Source organism: Gorilla gorilla, chromosome 1 (genome assembly GCF_029281585.2).
Source record: "Gorilla gorilla gorilla isolate KB3781 chromosome 1, NHGRI_mGorGor1-v2.1_pri, whole genome shotgun sequence".
In the NCBI taxonomy this organism is placed as follows: Eukaryota; Metazoa; Chordata; class Mammalia; order Primates; family Hominidae; genus Gorilla; species Gorilla gorilla.
Window position 1 is genome coordinate 209043760 of NC_073224.2, and position 25006 is coordinate 209068765.

Sequence of the window (25006 nt, forward strand, 5' to 3'; positions counted from 1 at the left end):
GAGGTCACACAGCCCCTGGGTGTCCTGGAGGCATGAAAGCCCGTGGTCTTGGATGACCTCTGGCCCACTGGGTGGACTGGCTGAATGTGTGAGGGTGACGATGGGAGTCCAGGAAGAGACACGTGCGTGGAGCCACAGGGGGAGGCTGTAGATGAAAACGCCCATGCGACCCCTCCGCTCGGCGACTTCAGGGAGCCAGGCCCGGGCCCTGGCATCCCACGCGGGACCCTTCCCTTCTACCTAGCACGGCGGCCGCGGAGGTGCGTCCAGCGGGCTCCCCGCCCTCCAGCCCCGGGATCGGCGAGGCCGGCTGCTCACTCAGGTGTCCGGGTGCCCACTCGGCAGCGCGGGGCTCCCTCTGGGTGGGGGCAGGGGCTGGGACTGGGGTCAGAGGGCGCGGAGCCCGCGGGGGGCGCACTGGGCCCGCCCCACCCCGGCCCCTCCTCCCGCTCCGCCCGCGCTGGGGGCGGCCCGGCGGCGGCGGCGGCGGCGCACGCTTCCTGCGGGCGCGGCCGCTGTGGGCGCGGAGCTGCGAGGCGGAGCCGGGCGGCCGAGCCGGGAGCCCGCGAGCCTAGAGCGCGTCGGTCCAGCCGCCGGGCCGCGCCGCCGCCAAGCAGCCGCCCCGCGCGCCGCGCCTCGGGAACAAAGGCGCCCGCCCGCCGCCCGCCGCCCGCCGCCCGCGCCCGCGCCCGCGCCGCCGCCATGAAGCCGGGGCCGCCGCACCGTGCCGGGGCCGCCCACGGGGCCGGCGCCGGGGCCGGGGCCGCGGCCGGGCCCGGAGCCCGCGGGCTGCTCCTGCCACCGCTGCTGCTGCTGCTGCTGGCGGGGCGCGCCGCGGGGGTGAGTGACACGCGCCCGGATCCCCGCCACGGCTCCCCGGGGCCGCCCCCCGCGCGGGGTGCCGGTCCCCGCCCGCGACCCCCCCTCCGGGACCCCGCTCCCTCCCCCCCGGCTGCTTCCCCCGGGGCCGCGGTCCCTGCCACCGCTCGACCCTCCCCCGAGCGCCCCTTTCCGCACCCTGGCCCCCCCCCGGAATCTCCCCCTAGCTGGCATCCGCGGGGAGAGGCCGCCCCCGCCGCTGGTCATCTTCGGGGGGCGCATCTCTCCTTCCTTTTGGGACCCCTCCCCAGAAGGAATCCCGGGAGGGAACCCGATCGCGGGTCCTCAGCCCTGTTCCCCCACCTCCCAGTGGCTCCGGGAACTGTCTCCCCGGGGACGAAGCGGGACCCCTGCGCTGGCCTGGGAGGCGCGGGAAGGACCCGGCGGCGGGCTGGGGGTCGCCGTCCCGGCTGGGTGTGTCTTGGGGTGAGAGTGAGCCTGGCTTTTGCCTCGTGGGTGTGCCCAGACCATGGCCACTTTCTGGGAATCGGATCGGTTCCCCCTCCGAGGGGAGGGTGTGCATTTGGTTCTTCCCAGGGTCGCGGCAGCCGGCCAGGGCAGTGGGCCCGGGAGGGGGAGGTGGAGGTGGAGGGTGACTTGGTGAAGGTGACCTGAGGGGGGAGTGAGGGTAACCCTGTGTGTGGGCGTGTGTGGGCGTGTGTGGCCAACTCAGTGAGGGGTGCGGGGACCTGTGGGGCGTGTGCAGGTGAAGGATGTGTCTGCCACATGGGTGGATGCCAGCGTGCCCTCCCGTCCGTGGTCGTGGGAGGGTGACCCATTGTGCATGATGTGTGCCTGTGCCTGGCTGGGCCACTGTTGGCTATGGCCGTGTGTGGCTGCAGTGGGTGAGGGTGTGTGTGTGTGAAAGACCTCTGGTGGGCGTGTGCTTGGACCCATGAATGTGTGTGAGTGCACATAGCAGCGTGTGCATGCAGGTGCATGGGGGACACTGGACATGGGACGAGGAACCCTGAGGGGAACCAAGCATGTGCAGGTGGAGGTGATGGTATGTATGAGGTGACCCTTGAGTGTCCCTTTGAGTGACCGTAGCAGCCATGCTTGGTCCCAGCTCCGTCAGGGAGGGCAGAGAAAGGAAGGACCTCATCCCCCTTTGAGGGATCCAGGCCCCAGATGAGTTCTTGTTGGACAAGTGTCCAGGTTCTGGCTCAGGCGGGCTGGGGATTTCTAGGTCCAGCCTCCCGGGTTGGTTCCAGGAGCTATGCTGTCCTGCATCCCCCAGGCTGAAAAGGACCCAGGCCTGTCAAGCAACACTGGGTGCCCAGCTGCCCTCTGCAAGTTCCTTCCCTCTCCCAGCCTCAGTGGGCCAGTCAGTAAGACAGGAGGAGGACAGGCAGGGGCTCCAAGCTTGCTTCTTGGATGGACAGGCCCCTCCTCAGCCTTCCCCATCTAGGGGGCTGTCAGCTGGAGGGAGGGGAAGTGTTGAGGGCTGACCTGTGTGAAGTGCCTGCTGGCCAGGATGTCTCATTCCCAGCTCTCCCCTAAGTGGGGTGAGAGGAAGAGGTCCCTGGGAGGGATAGAGACCCAGCACACCCTAGCAGCTGGGGTCGCCTTCTCAGCCAAATTTCTGAAAGACCATCCTTAAAATCAAAGGCTTGGGAATCACACAACCCTGGGTTCCAATCCTGCTACCCCCGCCGATTCGTGGCATGGTTTGGGCAGGTCCTCTTACTTCTCTGACCCTTGGTTGTCCCTCTGTGAAATGGGGCTAATGACCCCTTCCTCAGAGGGCAAAAATTCAATGGGATGACTGACGAGTGTCCTGAGAAGGAGCTCAGGAGTCATGTGGTGTGCGCGTGAATGAAAGGGGCTCAGGACAGAAAGCTTTAGACTTGGAGGCCAGGTGGAGCGCTGGGCAGGCCACTTTCCTTGCTGAATAAGGCTAATAATTCATACTCCACGAGGTGGTGGAAGGACTTAGTGAGAGCGTTTAATAGCCTCACGCACAGTAGGGCCTCGCAACGCGGGTGACCTGAATCTGAGAGGTGTGGCTCAGACCCAGTGTTGGGTGGCAGATCAAGCAGACCCCGAGAGTCTGAGCCCAGAGGCTGAAATGGTGGGTGGGGCCTGGGGGAGGGCAGGGACTGGGGCGCCTGGTGAGGTGGTGGGAAGTGGAGTGTCCTCCAGGCCTCACATCTTCCCATGGGTCAGGCTGTCAAGGAGGGGCATCATCCCTCTTGTCCTCATCTGGCTTGGGAGGAAAAGGGTTAATGGGTGGTACCTGGTTGCCGGGGTTCCGCACCAGAGGGAGAGGGCAGTGCCTGCAGCAGGAGGGACTGAGGTTAGATCAGAAGAGCCCCAGCCAGGGAAGCTCCAGGGGTGGCCTTGGTACATGAGCGGTGGCTGGCTCAGGGCAGGGAAGGGCAGGGACATGATGACCCTTGGGTCACCTGCCAGCCTTTGTGTGTGTGTGTGTGTGTGTGTGTGTGTGTGTGTGTGTGTGTCTTCGTGTCTTTCAGGATGGGGATAGCAGGGAGAGCAGGCCTCATTCATACTGCAGATGGTGAATTGCAGTGTGTGTGTGTGTGTTTGTGTGTCTGTGTCTGTCTCCTGGCATCTCCTTTGAGGAGTCCCTCTTCTGACAGACCAAGTTACCAGGACTCTGAGGGACATCTGCCTTTAAGGCCACCTCAGCTACTGTACTTAAGTCACCACTCAAAGTTTTGGAGTGTGAGGATCCTGAACATTTTAGCTTTTGAAACATGTTCTTTTAAAAGTCCAGGGCTGGAAGGGATCTTAGGTGTTAGTCTTGTTTGAATACTCCCAGTGATGGGAGACCACTACCTTGTGGCTGTGTGACCTTGTGAAAGTTACCTAACCTCTCTGTGCCTTAGTTTCCACCTCTTTAAAATGGAGACAATGCGAGAATGGAAGGGCTTAATTTGGAAAGCTTTTAGCCCAGTGGCTGGCACCTGCTAAGGGCTCAACAAATATGGATTTCTTGTTCTTTTACAAAGTTGCTGTACTGTGGTTGGGAAGGTGGGAGGGGTGGGGAGTGGAAGGGTGGGAGATGTGTGTGTGTGTGTGTGTGTGTGTGTGTGTTTGTGAGAGAGAGAGAGTAGGGATGGGGGTGGGGGTGGGGGTGGGGGTGGGGTGGGGTGGGGGAATTAGTAGGGAATTCTTTTGAAGCTCAGCCCCAGGCCTGGTGGTTTCCGTTCCTTCCTCACCCTGTTTCAAGCATCCCTGCTCTTCTCCGCTCCAGGCTCCCCTGGGTGACTGTGAGCCTTGGGTTTCCAGGATGAGATAGTCCTCACCAAAAACATGGAAAGTTGGGGGCCCCTGGGCTGTTCTGGGCCAGGCTCTTGGGTGAACAATCTCCCCTTCCAGCATTTGGGGGACAGGCACAGGGACACCACAGCTGTATGCTGCCTGTTAGCTCCCAAGGTACCAGGGGCTCTGGGGACAGACACCTGCTGTGTGATTTCCAGTGAGGGATTTCTTTCTGTCTCAAAGTCCTTGTCTATAAAATGCGGACAGTAATGGTGTCAGCCTCACAGGGATGTTGTGATTTGGAAATGAGCTGCTTGAGTAGACCGAGCACACCTGCCACGTAGTGAGCTCTCAGGAGATGGGACCTTTCTGGGAGGGAGCATGGATGGGGTCAGGGAAGGCTTCCTGGAGGAGGAGGGTTTTGAGCTAAGCAATGAAAGTGGTCATCACATGACAGTAGCAGGCTGTAGCCTGCCCTGACCCTCAGCTTTCTTACCTGTCAACTGGGGGCAAATACTTGGCTTTTAGAATCATTACTGGGGGCTGTGACTCTATCCTCAAAGCAGGGCTGGGATTTGAACCTGAAGCCTCCTGCTCTCTGGGGAGGAGTGAGCACAATGCCTCCAGCTGTGAGTTCAGTGTGTTGGGGGTTGGTGCGAGGTGAGCTGTGCTGGAAAAAAAAGTGAAAGAAAACAACAAACAAAAAACAAAAAAAAATGGCCTTTTGAAATCCAGTGGCTCCTCCCACCTCATACAAGGGGGCATAGGGTCCCTGGGGGGTCCGGGGCAGCAGGAGTGGTGGCAGTGGTGGGGAGAGCGAGGGGGGGCTCATCCCAAGTGGGAGAGAGAGATCATGTTTACCGAGAGCCCCGCCCACCAAGCACTTTACATGTATCGGCTTATTTCATCCTTACGATAATTTTTTGATGTAGGAATGATTAGAATCCGCGTTTTAGTATTTTATTTTATTTAGAGACAGAGTCTCACTCTATCGCCAAGGCTGGAGTGTGGTGGCATGATCCTGGCTCACTGCAACCTCTGCCTCCTGAGTACAAGCGATTGTCTTGCCTCAGCCTCCCAAGTAGCTGGGATTACAGGCACCTGACACCACACCTGCCTAATTTTTGTATTTTTAGTAGAGATGGGGTTTCACCATGTTGCCCAGGCTGTTCTCAAACACCTAACCTCAAGTGATCTGCCCACCTCGGCCCCCGCAAAGTGCTGGGATTACAATTGTGAGCCACAACCCCCAGCCAGAACCCCCATTTTACAGAGGAGAAAACTGAGGCACAGAGAGGCTCAGTGACTTACTCAAAGTCACACAGCCAGAAGTGGCAGAGCTAGTATGAGCCAGGGCCTGACAGGCTAATGGGACTGGGCTGCAGTCCTAAATTTACCCCCTCTTGCTGTGTGATCTTAGGCAAGCTGCTTTACCTCTCTGGGGCCTCCCTACCCCCTGGATTATGTCTGCATTAGCTACTGTTTAGTAAATGCCTGCTCTTGTGGCGGGGTGGGGCTGGGAAAGGGGTTGGTCCCATATCTTTTCTCACTTAATTCTCCCACAGCCCTGGAGGTCAGTGATGCTGTCTCACCCTGTGGGAGGGATTGGCCAGGGCTCTTCCTCGTCTACCACCTCCCAAGGCTCTGTAGCCCATAAAAGCAGCTACTCTGAGGGCCACTGGGGGTGTATGGGGTGGGGAGAGAGAGCTTTATAAACTGCGAAGGGCTGTCAGCAAGATTGTGTGTGCGTGCATGTGTACATTTGTGTGTGTGCCCACACATGTGTATGCGGAAGGGAGTTTATGTCTGGGTCATGTGGTCAGGGCACAGGAGAGGGGAAATGTTTGGAATCTCAGGATGAGAGGGGTCTAAAAAGCCACCATAAGCCCTGATATGTGCCAGATGCCCCCAGTGTTGGGGACTGAGTCTGCAGAGGTGACCAGGCCTGCCTTTAACCCCCTCTGGCCCTTAGAAAGTGTGTGGAGGCCAAATCCATGTTCCTCCTGCCCCATCTCTGAGCACTGGCCCCATTGCAGCCAAGATTCTCTCTGGCCTCATAGTGATTGAGGCTTAGAGATGGGGTGTGACTTGGTGGGGTTCCCCCAGCTGTCAGGAGTGATGTCAGTGCTTTCTTGATAGACTTTGAGCTTCCTGGGCAGGCTCGTGGCTGCCATGTTTTCTCACTGAACCCCCAGGGACCACTCTGTGCTTGGCGCAGGCTCGAGTGAATGATTCAGAGGAATGAATGAATGAATGAGGGAATAAAGGAATGAAGGAAGCCAGGACTGTGAGCTATGGAGCCCAGTCAGGGGCTTGTGTCCTTTCCTGTGTAGGTGGGTTGGGGACAGTGAGGCTGGCAGAGTCCTGCTGCATGCAAGGCGTGTGCCCGTGGGCTGGGAGGCGCCAGGGGGCTGCATCGGGCGGGCCTTCAGTCTGAGGTCTGAGTGCCAAGGCACTGCCACCACCACATCTGGGCAGGAACGAGGGACTGTGGCTCTGGGCTGCAGCCCAGCTGCTTGGAGCCCTTTGATTTTGTGTCTCAAGGGACAGGGTGGCCAGAGCCAGGAGCTGCCCAGGCCCCAGGCCCTTGCTCCCATCATCCCCCCAAACCCCTGTCCCAGCAGGGAGCAGGGTCTGGGCTGGTCCTGGACTTCCTGACCCGTCTCACTGGCCCCTCCAGGCCTCTGTCCTCCATAACATCACATGGGAACATCGTGCTGGCTCTTGGTAAATATTTGTTGATGGCACCCCCCACACCCTCACTCCCCTTGGCTCCCAGCCTCCCCAGATTCCAGGAGGCCTGGTGGCCTTCACTTCCGGCCCCCCTCCCGCCATGGCCAGAGGGGCAGCCACTCCCCTCCCCCACTGGCCAAGCCCAGTCTCAGCGCCAAACAGGAAGCCGTGATTACAGGGGGAGCCTGAGCGGCCATGGCTGAGGGCCCAGCAGTGGGGGTGGCGGTGGCCCCAACAAATGATCTGGCCCTGTTTTTTTACCTGGCTGCTGTGGGTGGAGGGCAGGGAACGCCTATGCTGGCCTTTTATACCAGGTGGAGAGGGTTCTACAACCCCTGTTGCCCCAGCTGGCTGAGGCCTGCCTTCTCCCCACCCCTGGCCTTGGTGCTATGTCTGTTTTGGGGTGTCCCAAGCCTGAGGGGGCAGCTTGAAGTCATCGAAGGAGTAGGGATCCTGGAGCCAGCTGATTCAGGGTTGAAATCCTGGCTTTGTCACATTCCTGCTGTGTGACCTTGGTGAGTTCACCTAACCTCTCTGAACCCCCAGTCTCCTCTTCTTTAAAATGGGACCTCAGGGTTGCTTGAGAATTAGTAATATAAAGTAATAAAGTAAATAAAGTACTAAAGTAAATAAGGAGCGGGCTGCTCCTGCAAATCTTGTTTTTTTCCATTCACCTGCCTTGGTTTTTGTTCTTTTCCTGTCCCTTTCTGGGTCTTACTGAAGAACTACTGCTTGGGGGTGAGGAGCAGGGTTTTCTTTTGGAGAGAGTGGGAACTAAGTTTGAACAATCATGGATGGCCTGAAGGAGAACTCTGGGGATGGGGGTACACTTAGAAGGAGACCATGGGCCGGACTCCCAGTTGGAGCCAGCAGGACTTAAGCCAGATTAGAGGAAGCACATTCTAGGGTCCGTGGTGCTGAGTTTCTGGGGGGTTGGTTCTCCAGAGCTGTTGGGCAGCCTGCAGTCCATCCTGCATGATGACTCTTCAGGCCCTTCCAGTCCTGGAACTCCAGAGAGGCCTTGTTATTTGCAGCTTGAGCCCAGGACTTGGTGAGACTGGGTGCTTTCCATTTTCCTCCCAGCCAGGGAGCATCTCTGCTGTGTTCTGTCTGTCACATGGGCCCTGGCCCAGAGTAGGTGACTATTGATGTTTACGCAGGATCTCAGGGGTGGAGAGTCCTAGAGAGATGGCCAGCCCTACAGCCTGACATCCCACAGCTGATGGCCCAGCCACAGCCTGGGGCCTTGCCAATGGATTGGGGCTGGCTCTCCAGCCTTAGATGGTCCCACTGAGCCTCCCACCACTCTTGAGGGGCTGGTGGGATTCCCCTTATTTAGAGGAAGGCTCAGAGATGTTAGCCCACCTGCCAAAGCACACACAGCCAGGAGCTGGTGGAGCCTGGTGTTCATTTGCCCCTTCTCCTACCCTGGAGCCCCATCTGATCTTGTCGTCACATCCCCTACTTAGGCAGGGTTTTCTGGGGGTGCAGCTGGGACTGGGGATAACACTGACTTGGGCCTTCATCCTGCTTCTGGATGGGCCATGGGCTTCCAGGGTGCTGTCTGGTGCTGCTTCACCCTGGGGTTAGCCTTGGCCCAGGCGCCCCTAGAGATTCCTGTACCCCCTGCACTGCCAGCTAGGACCCCCCCATCCATCCTGCCCTCCCCCATCCCTGCCTGCCAGCCCAGACTTTAATGAGGGTAATTTAGAATCAATCACCAGCGGGATCTGGGAAATCTAATTGCAGCAAACTGATTGCCAATTCGATTGCGGGCACCAGGGGGCTGTGGGCGGCTCATTAGACCTGTCCCCCTCCCTGGGCTGGGGCTTGGGGGGGCTCCATGGGGGATGCAGGGCCTGAGTAGGCAAGGCTCCTGGAGGGCCGGGGGGAGGTGGACTGTTGTTTTGGGAGCAGGGGAAGGGCATTTTTACCTGACAGAAGCCATACACTATTCCCTGTCCAGGCCCACAGTTGGGGTGTAGGTGCCTGTGTCAGTCTTTGCCCTCTGTCATCCACCCCTTGCTTACTGCCCCCTCCTCAAGGCCTGGATGCCATTGTGGGGGGGGGGGGGGGTGTCTGCAGCTGCATCTTACTTGGTTCCTGCCTTCAAGATGCTCCCTGTGTCAGGGAGACAGACACAAGCACAGATGATGACGAGGAAGATGATGACAAAGATAACGGCCAATACCTCCTGCTGCATGTCATGTGCTAGGTGTGGTTCTAAGTGCTTAACATGCTTTATCTCAGTGGGTCCTCACTATGGCCCTGCGAGGCAGGCATGGTTACCCCATTTTACAGATGGGGGCACAGAGGCCCTGAGAGGTTGAGCAATGTGCCCACAGTGGGGCAGTTAGCAGGACTCTGAGCCTGGAGCCTGGGTGCTTATGGAGATGCTCGTTCAAGGGTGTGGGGAAAAGAAAGAGCGATCAGATTGTTACTGTGTCTATGTAGAAAAGGAAGACATAAGAAACTCCATTTTGATCTCTTTCTTTTCCCCACACAAGGGCATCAGGCAGACATGTGGGCTCCTGCATGGGCGCCTGTCTTGATTGACTGCGTTGCTCACTCAGCAGACATTTACTAAGCACCTGCTGTATATGAAGCCCTGTGCAAGGGGGCTGTCAGTGTTCAGTTGTGTCGTGTGTGTCCTATGTCTTGTCTGGCCATGTCTTGCTTGAGGCAGGTTTACTGGTGGCAGGTGCATGTGCTTTTGTGAGGTCTCGAGGGGGGAATTGAAGAGAAGCAGGGAGGAAGCCCTACCCCTCCTCCCTGACAGGCTGAGCCCCAGCTCTGCCATTAGAAGTGGGTGGATTTTGGCTGGGTGAGGTAGCTCACGCCTGTAATCCCAGCACTTTAGGAGGCCAAGGCGGGTGGATCATGAGGTCAGGAGTTCAAGACCCACCTGGCCAAGATGGTGAAACTCCATCTCTACTAAAGATACAAAAATTAGCCAGGCGGTGGCAGGTGCCTGTAATCCCAGCTTCTTGGGTGGCTGAGGCAGAGAATTGCTTGAACCCGGGAGGCGGAGGTTGCAGTGAGCCGAGATCGCATCACTGCACTCTCGCCTGGGTGACAGAGCGCGACTGTCTCAAAAACAAAAAGCCGGGCTTGGTGACTCATGCCTGTAATGCAACACTTTGGGAGGCCGAGGCGAGCAGATCACAAGGTCAGGAGTTCAAGACCAGCCTGACCAACATGGTGAAACCCCATCTCTACTAAAAATACAAAAATTAGCTGGGCATGGTGGTGCACACCTGTAATCCCAGATACTCCAGAGGCTGAGGCAGGAGAATTGCTTGAACCCGGGAGGTGGAGGTTGCAGTGAACTGAGATTGTGCCACTGCACTCCAGCCTGGGCAACAGAGCGAGACTCCATCTCAAACAACAACAACAACAAAACGAAGAAATGGGTGGATTTGGCTAAGTGACTCTTGACTCAGCCTTAGTCTCCCCTTCTGTCAGACAGATCCAGTGATCCCTGACCCGTTAGGTGGTGGTGAGGAGTGGTGGGAAGTGCAGCTGGTTAAAAGGAACCTGCTGCTGGGTGATGGCTTTTAATTATTATACATTCCCCAAGGTGGTTGTGTCTCAGAGGTGAATTTGCCACTAGCTTGTCAAGTGGTAGCAGGCAGCCTGTTCCCTCTCTGGGCCTCCACTTCCACGTCTGTTAAATGGGAAGAGTGAATGGTGACCCAGGGGCCCTTGTAGTCTTCAGATTTGAGGAACTATCAGACCTGAGGCCAGAGACAGGGCCTGACCTAGAGTTGGCCCGGTGGGGAAGGGCAGGCAGGACGGCTGGCCTGGGTGGGGAGGGGAGGCCTGCTCCCTTCACGTGGCTTGTCTCTGGTTCCTCTTGGGCCAGGGTAGGAGGCATCTCTTTCCTTGCCCATCACGCTGGGCACCACCACCCTCTCTGAACCCTGGAACATGATCATCAGTTCCAAGCTAGCTGGGGGCTGGGCAGGGAGTCCAGTACCTGGATCCTTATCCCCACTGTGCTACTGTTTACTGATGGCCCCTCTGTGTCTGGTCTCAGCCGAACACTAGGGACCCCCAGGGGGCTCAGCTTGGTCCCTGACATTAGGAAGCTCTCAAATTCTGTGGGGTAATGAGAGGTTGATTTAGACCCTGAAGGCTAGGAAGGCTCCATGGAGGAGGCGTCCTTTGTACCAGGCCTTGACAGATGGCAGCACATTGACAGGGGGACTAGGATGGACAAAGTCTGAGAAGTGGGGAAGGTCGCAGTATATCAGGGAGCTACCACATGTGGAGAGGGGAACACGCCTCCCTTGGCGGCGAGGGGTCACTGCTGTAGGGGGCCGCGCTTTCTGATGAGAGTGTTGTTTCATGCCTTTAACAGACAGTCACCAGGTACCTGGCGGGTGTCTGGCCCTGTGCCTCAGTGTTCTTGGGCTGAACAGTTGAACCCCACAGGTCCTCCACATGGAAGACCTCACTGGCTCACAAGGTGGGCTTTGAGTCCAAACCAAGGCATTTGGGTACTGTCCTGCAGGTAGAGGGTGCTGCCCTTCTGTCGTGAGGAGATAGCATGAGATGCCAGAGCTTGGAGGTGACATATTGAGTTCTGCCCATTGAGTGCCTGCCACTCGCAAAACACTCTGCCAAATGTCTCATCTATAAACAATCCTTAGCCTTATGAGGGAGATGCCATTGTAATCTTCATTTTACGAAAGAGGAAATCAAGGTACAGAGAGGTTAAATAACTTGTGCAAGGTCACAGAGCTAGTGAGTGGCCCAGCTGGGATTTGAATCCAAGCAGCCTGCCCCTGGAGTCCCATCTAGTACATAAGCACTGCTTCATGCTGCCGTGTACATTTCTAACTGTAAAGCGTGGTATCCCTACAGGATGAACGTAGGGCCAATCAGGCCTTGCTGGGTACCTGAACTTGTGTGGCTGTTGTCGGGCAGGCCCTTTCCTGGGACTTTGGGCTCCTGGCTTCCACATGGATCTGTTCTCTGCAGCATGTTTTCTGTCTGTATGGGGCTATGGGCAGAGGCTAACCCAGGCTGGGGAAAGATCAGATGGCTGGAGAGGATTTCAGCTGGAAGGGCCCTTGAAAATGCTCTTGTCCAAATTGTTCACTGTTCCAAAGGGGACACTGAGGCCAAAGCATTGATCTCGAGTCATCATGAGTATCTTCTGAGAGTCTATAATTCAACTTTCTTACATGACATTTGGGGAAGTTGAGGATCAGAGAAGTGCAATGATTTGTCCAAAGTACACAACAAGTTGATGGCTGAGCTGGGACTAAGAGCTCTGGCTCCTGACTCCTGGGCAGGGCACTATCCCCTGTACTATGTTCCTTTTCTGTACTTGTCTCTGCTCTGTCCAGAATGCAGGCTCAGCTCCTCCCGCACCCTTCTTCCAGGAAGCCTTCCTTGACCACCCCAGCTGCCCATATATGCCCAATATTTCCTATGCCAAATTAATTCCCGTCAGTGCCTTCAATACACTTCTCCAGCCTCATCCCTTTGCCTTCCCACACTTCTGTTTTTTTGTTTTTGACATGGACTTTTACTCTGTTGCCCAGATTGGAGTGCAGTGGCGTGATCTTGGTTCACTGCAACCTCCACTTCCCCGGTTCAAGCAATTCTCCTGGCTCAGCCTCCTGAGTAGCTGGAACTACAGGCCCATGCCACCACGCCTGGCTAATATTTTGGATTTTTAGTATAAACGGGGTTTTACTATGTTGGCCAGGCTGGTTTCGAACTACTGGCCTCAAATGATCCACCTACCTCAGCCTCCCAAAATGCTGAGCCCAAAATGCTCCCAAATGTAAGCCCAGTCTGTACATCCCACGCTTCGACCAGCCATGCTGAGCACAGAGCATACCATTGTCTCTTTTTCCTTCATGCCTACCCAGATGCTGTTCCCTCTTCATGGACTGTTCCTTTATTCTTCAGTGAACTCCTACTCATCCTCTAAAACCCAGCACAGATGTCCCCTCCTCTGGGAATCCAATAATGACCCCTCCTACCAGCTCCCAAGCACAGTAAGCCACTCCTCAGCCCCCTCACTCCTGCCTCCCTCTTCTAGGTTCCTAGGTGCCTCTTCTACCTGTTAGGATTCTTTGCCAAGCCCAATTATGTTATTTCACTTCGTAGTGTCTGGTTCCCCTCAGGGTTACATTGTTACCACCTTGGAGCTCTCGCTTGGATACATTGTTGCAGCTGCTAATTCCCCATTACATCATCTCCCCTCCAACCCTCACACATGGTACTTTGTTACATTTCCCCAAATTCTGACATTGCTACTTTGTTTCTTTTCCCTGCTTTCACACGTCCTCAATCTGTTTCACTTCTAGTTCTCCCCTGTTGTCACATTTGGTCCTTTCTCCCCAGCCCCCTGCTCATGTGACCCCCAAGACTGGGAGAAGAGGAAAGTGGAGCCTGGCAGCAGGGAGCAGTGGGCACCCAGTGAGCTATGGAGGTGCAGGCGGGGAGAGGTGCACTGGAGCCTGTTTGGCTTTGTCTTTCTGGAGGGTGGACAGACTGTGGGCTCAGAGGCTCAGGCTTGGTTTTGAGGAGACCTTCTCCTCTCCAACCTCCCTCCTCTCCAACCTCCCTCCTCTCCATCTCCTCCTCCGCCTCTGCTCAGCCCCCCTCCCTCCCTCCCTCCTCCCACCCTCCTCCTCTTACTCGCTTCCTCCCCCTGCTCTGCTTCCCTAGAGGCCCTTATCTTGCTCCCTGGCTGGTTGGAACCTCCCATGTCCCTGGCTGTGACCCACCAGGGCCAGAACCTGAGGGCTCCCCTTGGGGACAGGGGTCTTGAGGGCTGAGGGGGTAGTTAGGACCAAGGCTAGAGAGATTCTTGATTCTTCTTTAGTTCCTTGCCCTCCCGGCCCCAGAACTCACAGTTCCCTGCATCCGTCCCTCCTGAAATGGAGTTTTGGGGCAAAGAGCCAGGAATCAGCCCTGGCCTTGCTGTTCAGATAAGGAGACTGAACCCAGGGATGAAGTGTGGCTGTTGAGGGTCACTCAGCAGTGAGAAGTGGAACAGCTTCCCCGGGGCTGAAGCCCCTACATGGCCTCTGGGAGCTGAGCCCTGGCTGGCTGGATCCTATTCTCATGTGAGCTGGGGAGCTGGGGGGCTTGTAGGGACAATCTCAGATCCAGAGGGAGCTCAGCTGTGTCCTGAGGATGGTCTGCAAGGCTGCAAGTGAGGCCAGGTAATCCTTTTTCCACGTGGAGCTAAGGCCATGTTTCTGTTTAGGACGTTAGTTTGGGTTAGGGGTTTGCGTGTACCTGCAACATGTGTGATGGCATGTTGTTGTGTGTCTGTGCTGATGCATGGGGCCCTGGTGTCTTTGTAGGAAAAAGTGTTTGTAGCCTATGCCAGGGGGATCAGGAGTCCCCCAACTGCTGTCCCTCCCCCGCCTCAGCTCCAGGGGCTTACCCCCAATACTGTGGATTAAGGAAGTTGGGAGACGCTCTCTCTACCTTGGGAGGCTCAGATGCTTGCTTACAAATGGAGGAACATGGACCTGTGCAAATGCCCTTGTCCTGTGCACACGTGTAGAGACAGAGACAGGGACACACATACACTGCCATGTGCACAGGTACCACTCAGAGACACAGCCCTCCACACTAACATGGACACACTCAGACCCACACAGGCATCTAAGCCACTCGAGACAGCCCTAGGCATACACACATGGATGCACCTAGACAGACACACACGCCCAGAAATACCCCTGAATGTGCTTGGATGTGTGCATGTGCATGCCTGTGTACGCCCACACATTCACACACACACACACACACACACACACTCCCCCCCCACACCCACACACTCTCACCCACACACACTCATCCACACACACACTCTCACCCACACACACTCACCCCACACACACCCACACACTCACACTCATCCACACACACACTCTCACCCACTCACACTCTCACCCACTCACACACACTCACCCCCCCACATTCATCCACACACACCCCACACACACTCATCCACACCCCCCACACACACTCATCCACACACTGAATGCACACACTCTCACCCCCACACACTCACACACTGAATGCACACACTCTCACCCCCCACACACTCACACACTCACTCCCCCCACACACTCTCACCCACACATACTCACACATACTCACACACACACTCACCCACACACACTCATCCACACACTCATCCACACACTCTCACCCCCCCACACACTCTCTCACTCCCCCCCACACACACTCACACACATACTCATCCACACACACTGTCATCCCCACACACTCACACACACACTCTCATCCACACACACGCACTCTTACCCCCACACCCACTCACACACACGCACACTCACAATCACACACACTCTCTCTCTCACACACACACACACACTGCTGGGGCTCTGAGCTACCAAAATATGTCTGTCCTTAATCCCGACTCTTAATCCCAGGGTCTAGGAGCCCAGGCCAGAGGGGCAGCTGGTCATCTGGCCTCGTTAGAGGTGATTAAGGCAGGAGCAGTGTGTGTGGTGTGTGTGTGGAGGGCCTCAGAGCTTTGTTTTCTGCCTGACCTCCAGGGACACTTCTCACTCCCCCGCACCCTGCACTAAAAAACCAACCTTGGATTCCTTCGGAGACGCAGTTATATGTTATTTATCACACTCTGGATGCCGGCAGGCTGGGGGGTAGCAGGAGAGGGAGTGTGGCTGTGCCCCTGAGGAAATTGACAGCTGGGGTCAGAGAGGCCAGGAGACGCGGGTCCCTTTATTTCACCACCTGCCTGGGGAAACCCTGATCAGAGTCTTCAGCACTAGGGCCTTGTGGGGATTCTGATTTCTGGGGGGGGGGATTCTGTTTCTTTGATCAGAGCATTTCTGACTTATGGGAAAATGATGCCCAACCAAGAGATGTTGAAGTTGGGGCCCTGAGCAGGGAGGAGGGGTGGTCGCCTGAGACTAGGGTGGGATGGGGACGCCTCCATGAGGAGGAGACGCGTGAGCTGGGCATTGAGGGTGCTGGCTTCTGGGGCATTTTGAAATTTTTGGTTGTCATAGTAGTGGAAGTGCAGCTGGCATTGGCCAGGTGGGGGTCGGGCTGCTAAATGGCTACAGTGTCCAGAACAGTCCCCCTGGTGGAAAATCGTCCTGCCCAGGTACCAATAGTGTTGTTTTTGACAAATGTTTGGTCATGAGACATGGTGGGCGGGTGGGGGGGGGGGGGGTATGGACCGTGGCTCAGTGGTGAGACTGTCTTTGTCATGCTGCGGGAGGGAGGAACATTCCACACTGCCTGGGGCACCGTGGAGGTGTACAGAGATTGCATGGGCCGATTCCCCCGACCCTGCACCTTCCCCACCCTCAGCACTTCCCTCCCTTTTGCCTTTCCATGTTTACAGGGATGTGTGTCCTGTGTTGTGTCTAAGGGGATGGCTGTGATAAATGGTGGAAAGAGGGCGTTTGGGCATCAGCCCAACTTGGCTCTTGGGCTGGCCTTTCCCTGGTGGAGCTCCCTACAGGGGAGGGGGCCACGCTGCTGTGACTTGGTCCCTAATGGCAGCAGCTGGCTTCTGATCCTGCAGGGGGAGGCTCAGGGAGGGATTCTTGGTGGGGAGGATGAATCAGCTGAGACTTGACTTGGACTTGGACTTTGACCTCTGCATGTCAGCTGGGTGAACTTGGGCAGGTCACTATATTTGTGTCATCCTCTGAGCCTGTGTTGTCCTCTATGAAGCTGGAGGGTGACCATGGTGCTACAGGGTGTTGCAAGAGCTAGGGCTTACTTGGCGCAGAGTCCAGCACACTGCTCTGCTCACAGGCTGCTACTAGTCATGGTAAATGTTGGGGGAGTGGCCATGAGAGCCCACCATCACCACAGAGGTGGCAGTCACTACCCATCCTCGTCCTGGGTTTGGGGAACAAGACTGTGTTCTAGCAACAGCCACTTGCCTGAAGTCCAACTTTGAGTCCATCTTTTCTAGCCCAGTTCCTCTCCCACAAGCACTGTCTACTGCAGAGCTTTGGTTTCTGTTTGGTAGAGTGTTTTAGGATCATTCATTCATTCATTCATTCCCTGGGGGCCTGGGGGCCTGGGGCTAAGGCTGGTGGGCAACCTTGCCCTGGTGGAGCTCCCTACAGGGGAGGGTGCCAAGCTGGTGTGACTAGGTCCCTACTGGCAGAAGCTGGGCTTCTGATCCTGCCTGAGGATGCTCAGGGAGCTATTCCTGGTGGAGTAGGTGGGTCAGCTGAGACCTGAAGCAGTTTGATTCAGGGAAGCCACGTTCAGGTGACACATGAGGAGTGGAGGCCAGGCCTTATCCCTGGGCTGCAGGGATAGGGGCCAGGGCACTCAGGGTCCTTGAGCCCTGGCAGGTGTTTGGACTCTGAGCTCAGTGGGGGAGAGGAAGAGCCTGTAGCTGTGTGGAGAAGGGGCTGGCAGGATACCTGGGGTACGCAGGACCTGCAGGAGGCTGGAGGAGGATGTTGGGGTGGGGGGGGTGAGCACTGGGTTTTCTTTGGCTCCCTGCACCCCGTTGCTGAGGGGCAGGGGGTCCTTGTAGAGTTCTTGGCCTCCCCACTCAGGATCCTCTGTGGTCCCTGCCTGGCAGTCTAAGGCACTGTAAGGCCTCCTCCCTTCTTCTTTTTTTTTTGACGGCGTCTCACTGTGTCGCCCAGGCTGGAGTGCAGTGGCGTGATCTTGGCTCACTGCAATCTCCGCCTCCCGGGTTCAAGCCATCCTCCTGCCTCAACCTTCTGAGTAGCTGGGATTACAGGTGCACGCCACCATGCCCAGCTAATTTTTGTATTTTTAGTAGAGATGGGGTCTCAAACTCCTGACCTCGTGATCCACCCGCCTCAGCCTCCCAAAATTCTGGGATTACAGGTGTGAGCCACTGCTCCTGGCCTCCTCCTCCCTTCTTAATGGCTGAGAGATCAGAGTCTGGGAGGCAAAGCCAAGGTGTTGAGAGGCTCAAGACAGGGCCTAAGGGGTTTTAGGCTTCATACCTGAGTTCAGCCAGGCAGGAGAGAGGGGGCTACCGAGCACCTTCCAGACAAAGGCCTGGTAGCTCCAGCCCAGGCCTAGCCCAGGACAGACAGGCCTCTGCCAGAGAGTAGAGTGGAAACCACCCGAGGGGCTTGGCGGCTGCCAGCTGTGCTGGGCGGAGCTGGTGCTTGGGAGCCAGGTGAAGATGGGGCCAGGGTGAAGGGTGGGGCCTGAAGAGGCACCTGTCCTCAGGGTTGCCCTAGACAGCCATGGGGACAGAGGGCAGATGGACTTGAGTTAAAATTCAGGCGTGTTTTACCACTGGGACCCTGATAGGCTCTGCCCCTTCCCTGGCAGGGACATATCCTCATGCCTTTTCCTGAGGGCAGCCAGGGGTGAGGCACATGGTCAAAGGGTGGGGTGGGGCATCCGGAACCACTGAGGGCTGCAGCTGGAACGCTGAGGTCGAGGGTTGGGGAAGGCAGACAGCCTGGGTCTGGAGTCCCTGGAGTCTCTGACAGGGACTGGGCTGAGCCTGTCCCCCTCCACTGGCCCCACCTGACAAAGTGGCCTTTGAACAGCCTAGAAGAGGCAGTTGCTGAGCTGGGCCTCCCACTTGTGGTCTGCGGAGTAAACGTTTGCCTGTCTGGGGGCGGGGGCTGTGGAGGCTTCACCTGAGGCTTGGTAAGAAGATGTTCAAATGGGAGAGGAGGTGAGCAGGGCCAAGACAAGCGTGTTGTCAGGATAAGGAACACTGGGCTTCTCTGAACTTGAATCCAGGCTCTGCTGTGTGACCCTGGGCAAGTTTCTTGTCCTCTCTGAGCCTCAGTCTCATATTCATTATTATTTTTGAAACAACAGCTTTATTGATATATAACTCATATACATCTTGCCCATCTAAAGTATTTAATTCAGTGGTTTTTAGTATATTTACATAGTTGTAAAGCCATCACTAATTTTAGAACGTTTTTATCACCCCAGAAAGAAACGCTGTACCCATTAACAGTTGCTTCTTGTTTCTCCACAATCCCTGCAGGCATAGGCTGTCACTAATCTATTTTCTGTCTGTATGGATTTGCCTATCCCAGACATTTCATATAAATGGAATAATATAATATGTGGTCTTTTGTGGCCAATTTCTTTCACTTAACATAATGGTTTCAAGGTTCATCCACATTGTAGTATCAGTATTAGTTTATTTGTTTATTTTTGAGACTGAGTTTTGCTCTTGTTGCCCAGGCTGGAGTGCAATGGCATGATCTCGGCTCTCTGCAACCTCCGCCTCCCAGGTTCAAGCAATTCTGCCTCAGCCTCCCAAATAGCTGGGACTACAGGCACGTGCCACCACACCTTGCTAATATTGTATTTTTAGTAGAGATGGGGTTTTACCATGTTGCCCAGGCTGGTCTCGAACTCCTGACCTCAGGTGACCCTCCCACCTCGGCCTCCCAGAGTGTTGGGATTACAGGTGTGAGCCACCATGCCCAGCCTCAGTATTAGTTTTTTTTTTCTTTTGCCAAATAATATTCCATTGTATGAACATACCACATTTTATTTATTCATTCATCAGCTGATGGATATTTGGGTGGTTTCAATCTTTTGGCTATTATGAATAATGCTACCTTTTTTGGTGTGTGGACATATATATTTTCATTTTTCTTGAATATGTACCCTAGGAGTAGAATTACTGAGTCATATGGAAACTCCATTTAACATTTTGAGAGACTGCCAGCCTCTTTCCTAAAGTGGCTGTGCTGTTTTACATTCCCACCAGTGGTGTGTGAGGGTTCCGATTTCCCCACGTCCTCGCCAACGCTTGTGATTATCTGACTTTTTGATCACATTCATTCTTGCATCCATTCATCCCTCAAGTATTTATAGAACATCTATATTCAACAAGGCAGAAGGCCCACTGCAGAGCTGGGAAGGGAATTTATCCCTTGAAGAGTTGTTTAGAAGATTCCATGGCATAATATCTAGAACAACCCCCACCAAGCCCAGCACATAGTAGATGCTCAGAGACGGGAGACAGGGAGTATCAAGGAGAGGATCTGGGGGTGGTCAGGAACCATGGGGCCCCCGGGAATGGAGGAAAAGAGGATGGAATCTGTACGTGCTGACCACGTACTGTGTGTGGGAACCGGTGCTTCAGTCCTTATGACCCTCTGGGCCATATCATTGTTCCATTTGCAGATGATGGAACTGAGGCTCAAGCCAAGCAGCTTGTTCTGGGTCACTAGGCTGAGAAGTAGTCAGACTGTGGGCTGAGAGCCTTGTTTGGATCATCTTATTTAATCCTCCCAACCCCTGAGGTCAGTCCTATTACTACCCATTTAGTAGGTGAAGAAACTGAGGCTCAGAGAGGTAGACTGACGTGCCCAGAGTCGCGTAGCTGGTGAAGTTCTGTCCTGGGATTTGGAGCCACATAGTCGAGCATCAGAGTCCCTGCTGTGTCTCCCAGGCCTCTGGAGGGGAGGGTGAGGGCTTAGACATGTCTGCTCCCTCCTTCCCTCCCTTTCTCACCCCACTGTGTCCCACAGAGCCTCATCTTGGGTTGGAGACAGTCCTAGGGGCAAGTGTGGCCCTAGGCTGGCTTTTGAGGGCCCTGCCAGCCCTTCTTCCAGGCTTTTTGTCTGATGCCTTGCTCTGTGCCTCAGTTTCCCATCTGGGTGATGGTGGTGGTGACTCCCAAGGCTGCTGTGGCTCAGATCATCTGAGTCTGGCTTGTTCTGTCCCTAGAAGAGGAGCAGCCGAGAAGCCAGTGGGACTGCTCCAGGCTGGGGGCGGGGAGTGGCATCTCCACTGTGTGTGAGTTTGGGCTGGTTATAAATAACCCAGCAAACAGGAGGGTGCGGGGAACCACAGCCCGCCTCCTCAGGAGGAGAGGCCTGGACACACACACACATTCTTACAGACAGGGCCGTTTCAGTTATGTGTGTGTGTGTGCTGTGTGTGCCCAGGGTGTATGCTCAGCATGTGTGTGAGGAGGGCTTTGGGGAGCCGTCAGAGCTGTGCAGGCTCCCGGGACAGCTGGAAGGGCTGGGCCTGCTCGGGCTGACTCCAGCGCAGGTTCTCTTCAGTTCCCTGGAGGAGGCTGGGGTCAGCCCAGCAGAGCTCTAGGGCTGGCGAGGTCCCTGGAGCCCCCTCACCTGGCTTCAAGTGATTCCAAGGTCAGGCTGAGGATCCTTCTACTCTTAGGGGCCTCCATGTGCTCCTCCCGCCCCTTCCCACTGCCACGCCCCACCCTGCCTGCTCTCCCTCTCCCTGCTCCAGTCCTGAATCCCATCCTGACTCTCCGGCTGAGCTCACTGACCTCTAGCAAGTCGCCTGGGCTTTCTGCCTCTGTGGAGTAAGGAGGCCCATTTCACTGGCTCCTGAGAAGGTAGAGTCCGGTGCTTAGTGTGTGCTCAGTGAAGGCTGCTTTCCTCCAGTCCTGGTTGAGAAATGGCCAGAATGTATGCTCCACTGGGAGCCCACTGATCTGCATATTTGCATATAATTTACATAAACATTTTATGACAAAATATGCTGGGATCAGTGTCTGTTTCTCTTCCCTCCTCCCAGCTCACTTGGAGTCCTCCTGGCTGGATTTTGGAGGGACCAGAGAGAACTCTTGTCCATTCCTCGGTTTTACACACGGGGAGACTGAGGCCAGAGAAGAGCAGGGCCTGCCTCGGGATCCCATAGCGATTGGGAGCAGGAGGCAGGTGATGCAGATCTCTGGGGGGTGATGCAACCCACAGTATTCACTGAACAAAGACTGATGGAGGCTGACTGTGTTCCAGAAGCAGTCTGAGCCCTGGGGTTAGAGAAATGACCACATAGACCCAGTCACTGCCACCAGGAGCAATTGGAGGGGGAGACAGACACATTCCTGTGAAGCCCGGAAATAAACCAGCCAATTTTCAGGCAGTGGTGAGCGATTGAGGACTAGCCCTGGTTTTGCAGACTAGCTGGGCATGTGGGGATGTCATTTGGGTGGATTTGGTGGTTCAGGGAGGTGAGCTTTGAGTGGGGACACAGTGTCATGTCCCAGTGCCTACTAACTGCCTATCACCACTAGGCACATGACAGCTGGTATCTCTGTGTGTTGGGGATCATTATTCCCGTTTCATAGGAGGACAGAGCGAGGCCCAGTGAGGCGAAGGGATGTAACCAGGTAACCAGTTTGGGAGTGGGAAGCCAGGACGGGAACACCTAACTCCACACCGGGTTGTTCCTCGGAGACTCCTGGGCCCCAGGAGCGGGCAACCCTTGCTGTGTTTGCTGGCAGTGACAGTCATGGAGCCTGGAGACGGACTCCTAGAGGCACCTGCTGGTGAGTCATGGTGGGGGTGGGGGGTGCCTACCTGAGCTGGGCCACCTGTCGTGTGAGTGCGCCTTGTCCTCCATTTCTACTCACTCCCAGGCTTTCAGGCTGTCTCTGTGCAGGGAGCTGAGTGTGAGGTGGTGCTGGTCTCTGACATTTGCCCTGCTTTTGAGAGCCTTCTGGTAGGGGAAACTGATTAGGGCTAGGAGCAGGTGTGCTCTACAATCCAAAGGGCATGGTCTTTGGGGTTCAGCTAATCTTGGGTTCAAATCCTGGCCCATTGCTGTGTGACTTTGAGCCAGTTGCTTCACCTCTCTGAATTTTGGTTTGCCCATCTGTGAAATGGGAATGGCAATCCGTTTCTGGTAAAGTGTTTGAGAAGAGAAATGAGGCAATGTGCATATAAGGAGCCTGGCACTTAGTGAGGGCTCCCTCCGTGGGGGCTGTGATCATTTTCGTAAGGGATGGAATGGCCCAGCCTTTTCCAGAAAAGTGCTCAGTGGAAGGAGTCTTGAATCACAAACTGGCATTCCCTGCAGGCATTCTCAGGGGTTCAGGAGTTCACTGAACACAGGATTTAGACTCAGCAAGGCCAGAATTCAACTCCTGTGTGACCCCACTGGTGGCTTAACAGGCTCAGTCTCCTCATCTATAAATGGAGACCATATTATCTGCTTCCCAGGGCAGCTGAGTGGGTTCACTGAGATCCGGTGGAAGGGCCTGTTAGAGTGATGGGAGCATGGTTGGTGGGCCTTCTCCCTTAGTAAATGACAACACAGTGGAGGTACTGAGTCCCCAAGAAAGGACTTCCTAATTTGGACCAGGGAGGTGGTTGGCGTGCGTATGTGACATTCAAGCAGGCTGACAAAGGAGGCATTGTGTGAGCTGAGCCAGCTTTGTGAGGACATATCTAGTGCCTAGGATGGTGCTTGGCACAGAGTAGGAGCTTAATAACCATTGGTTTTACTGATTAACCAGCTGAGTAGGTGCTGGCCAGGCAGAGATGGTGGGGAAAGGTATTCCAGGAAGCAGGAACAGGCCTGAAGGAGCCCTGTTCCCAGAACTGTAAATAGTTTTGTGTGGGAGGAGTATGGGGGTGGGCAGCTGGGAGCAGGGTATGGGGGGTGCTGCTGGGTCTGGAAACGGGGCCTCAGTGGGTGGTCCTGCTCTCAGGCACGAGCTTGGGGACAGGCATCAATGAGCAGTGTGAGTCAGGGTGGCCAAGAGTGACGTGAGAGGGCAGGTGGCTGGGATTGATGGGGCGGTGACGGAGGCGTCCCAGCCCTGGGTTGAGGAGGGGGCCTGGCTTTCCCAGGGTTGCATTGTCAGCTTCTGTCTAGGTGCAGGGGACAGAGTGGGCTGCTGTAGGGCAGCCAGTCTGCACCTCAACGGAGACTGGCCAGGCCGGCTGAGCCAGGAACAGGGCTGATGGGAGAAGGCGGGCGGGTGGGTGTCTGGGCACCACAGGCCAAGGTGGCCGCCAGACAGGCTGATGCCAGGGGAGGGAGCCAGGTCCTGCCAAGCCAGCCTGCCTGTGGTGAGGCTCGGTTGGGCCGCTGGGCCCTGCCAGCTCCCTCAGAGGCTTTTGTGTTCATTTCCTTTCCACCCCCCTTTTTCAGTTTCCTCGTAAGGTTCCTCACGAACAGTCTCAATGGGGTCTCAGCAGAACCAGGGGACCCGGAAGTTTCACAGACCAGAGAACACCAGGGATGGAGACTCAGGGAGAATGTGCGCTGTCTAATAACAAAAGTGCTATGGGTTTATCGTAGAAATTGTGGAAAATACATAAAGGTCCTGAGAAGAAATTAAAGCTGCCTGTAATCCCACCACCCAGAGAGAGCCTCTGGGAACCTTTAGTTATAATGCAGCATTTAGAAATTCACTTTGGTGGTGAGTTCATTAAAACAGGATCAAGTTCTACATATTTTTTGTAACCTATTTTTTAAACATAATGATGATACTCATATTAATAGCCAGCATTTACTGAGCAATTTGTTAATGGGTGAACATGCCCAGACTCCTTCTGTAAACCCCACGAGGTGGGCATTCTTATCTTTGTTTTACCAGTTAAAGCAGCCTGAGAGAGTTAAATATCTGCCCAAAGTCACATCGGAATTGAGAGAGCCATCTGCATATTCCTATCAACAGCTATACTGTATCGTCTTCTGATGATCAATATGTACATTTTCCCACATCCTTCAATATTCCTTGTAGCAAGTAAAAAAAAAGCCTTCTATGATGCATTTATGTCTTTTAATAACCTCATTAGACAGTGTAGATTTGTGAGAACTCAATTGTTGATAGCTGCATAATATTCCATGTTATGGTTGTACCCTCATTTATTTAACTCGTCCCCTGTCGTTCGGTATGTGGGTTATTTCCATTTTTTCCCTCTCGTAAATAACATTGTCCTGGATCTCCTTGACCTAAGGACCAAATTCTTGGGAGTCCAGAGTGTCAGGATCAGAAAGGCCCTTAGACCACCGTGCTTGGTTTTCCATTTTGCAAATGGGGCAAAGGAAAGGCAGAGAAGGGGGAAGAGGATTTGCCCACAGTCTTGGAGGCTGTGGGCGCCTGAGCCAGGGCTGCTACCTGCTCTCCTGTTGGGGCTTGGGTGGGGATGTGGGTGGAGGCAGGTGCCACAGTGGGAAAAACGGCATCCTGGGGGATGGTGGGAACACAGGGCTGGGTAGAGGGTGGACTGGAGGTGACAGGAGAGATACAGGCTTGGGGTAGGGAGGGCTCTGCTGCCATGATATCTTTGCAGTGGAGTTGACTGGGATGGGACAAGCCCAAAGGGAACATTTCCTGCCCTCTGAGCTGCCTTTGTAGATGGGAGTAGGGGGTGGGGATAGGTTTGGTTTGTGAGAGGCTTGAGTGTGTGAGTTG

The 25006-nt window shown here is 55.4% G+C and overlaps 1 protein-coding gene across 1 annotated transcript in view; it reads left to right on the forward strand.

Annotated features, from left to right (window-relative positions):
* Window positions 1-493: 493 nt before the first annotated feature.
* The window catches only part of SDC3 (syndecan 3), a 39369-nt gene continuing 14856 nt past the window's right edge, over window positions 494-25006 (forward strand). The window contains exon 1 of the mRNA XM_055389964.2: window positions 494-840. Within this exon, the coding sequence (XP_055245939.2) occupies window positions 703-840 (138 nt within the window). The 5' untranslated portion in view covers window positions 494-702. The remainder of the gene's footprint in view (window positions 841-25006) is intronic.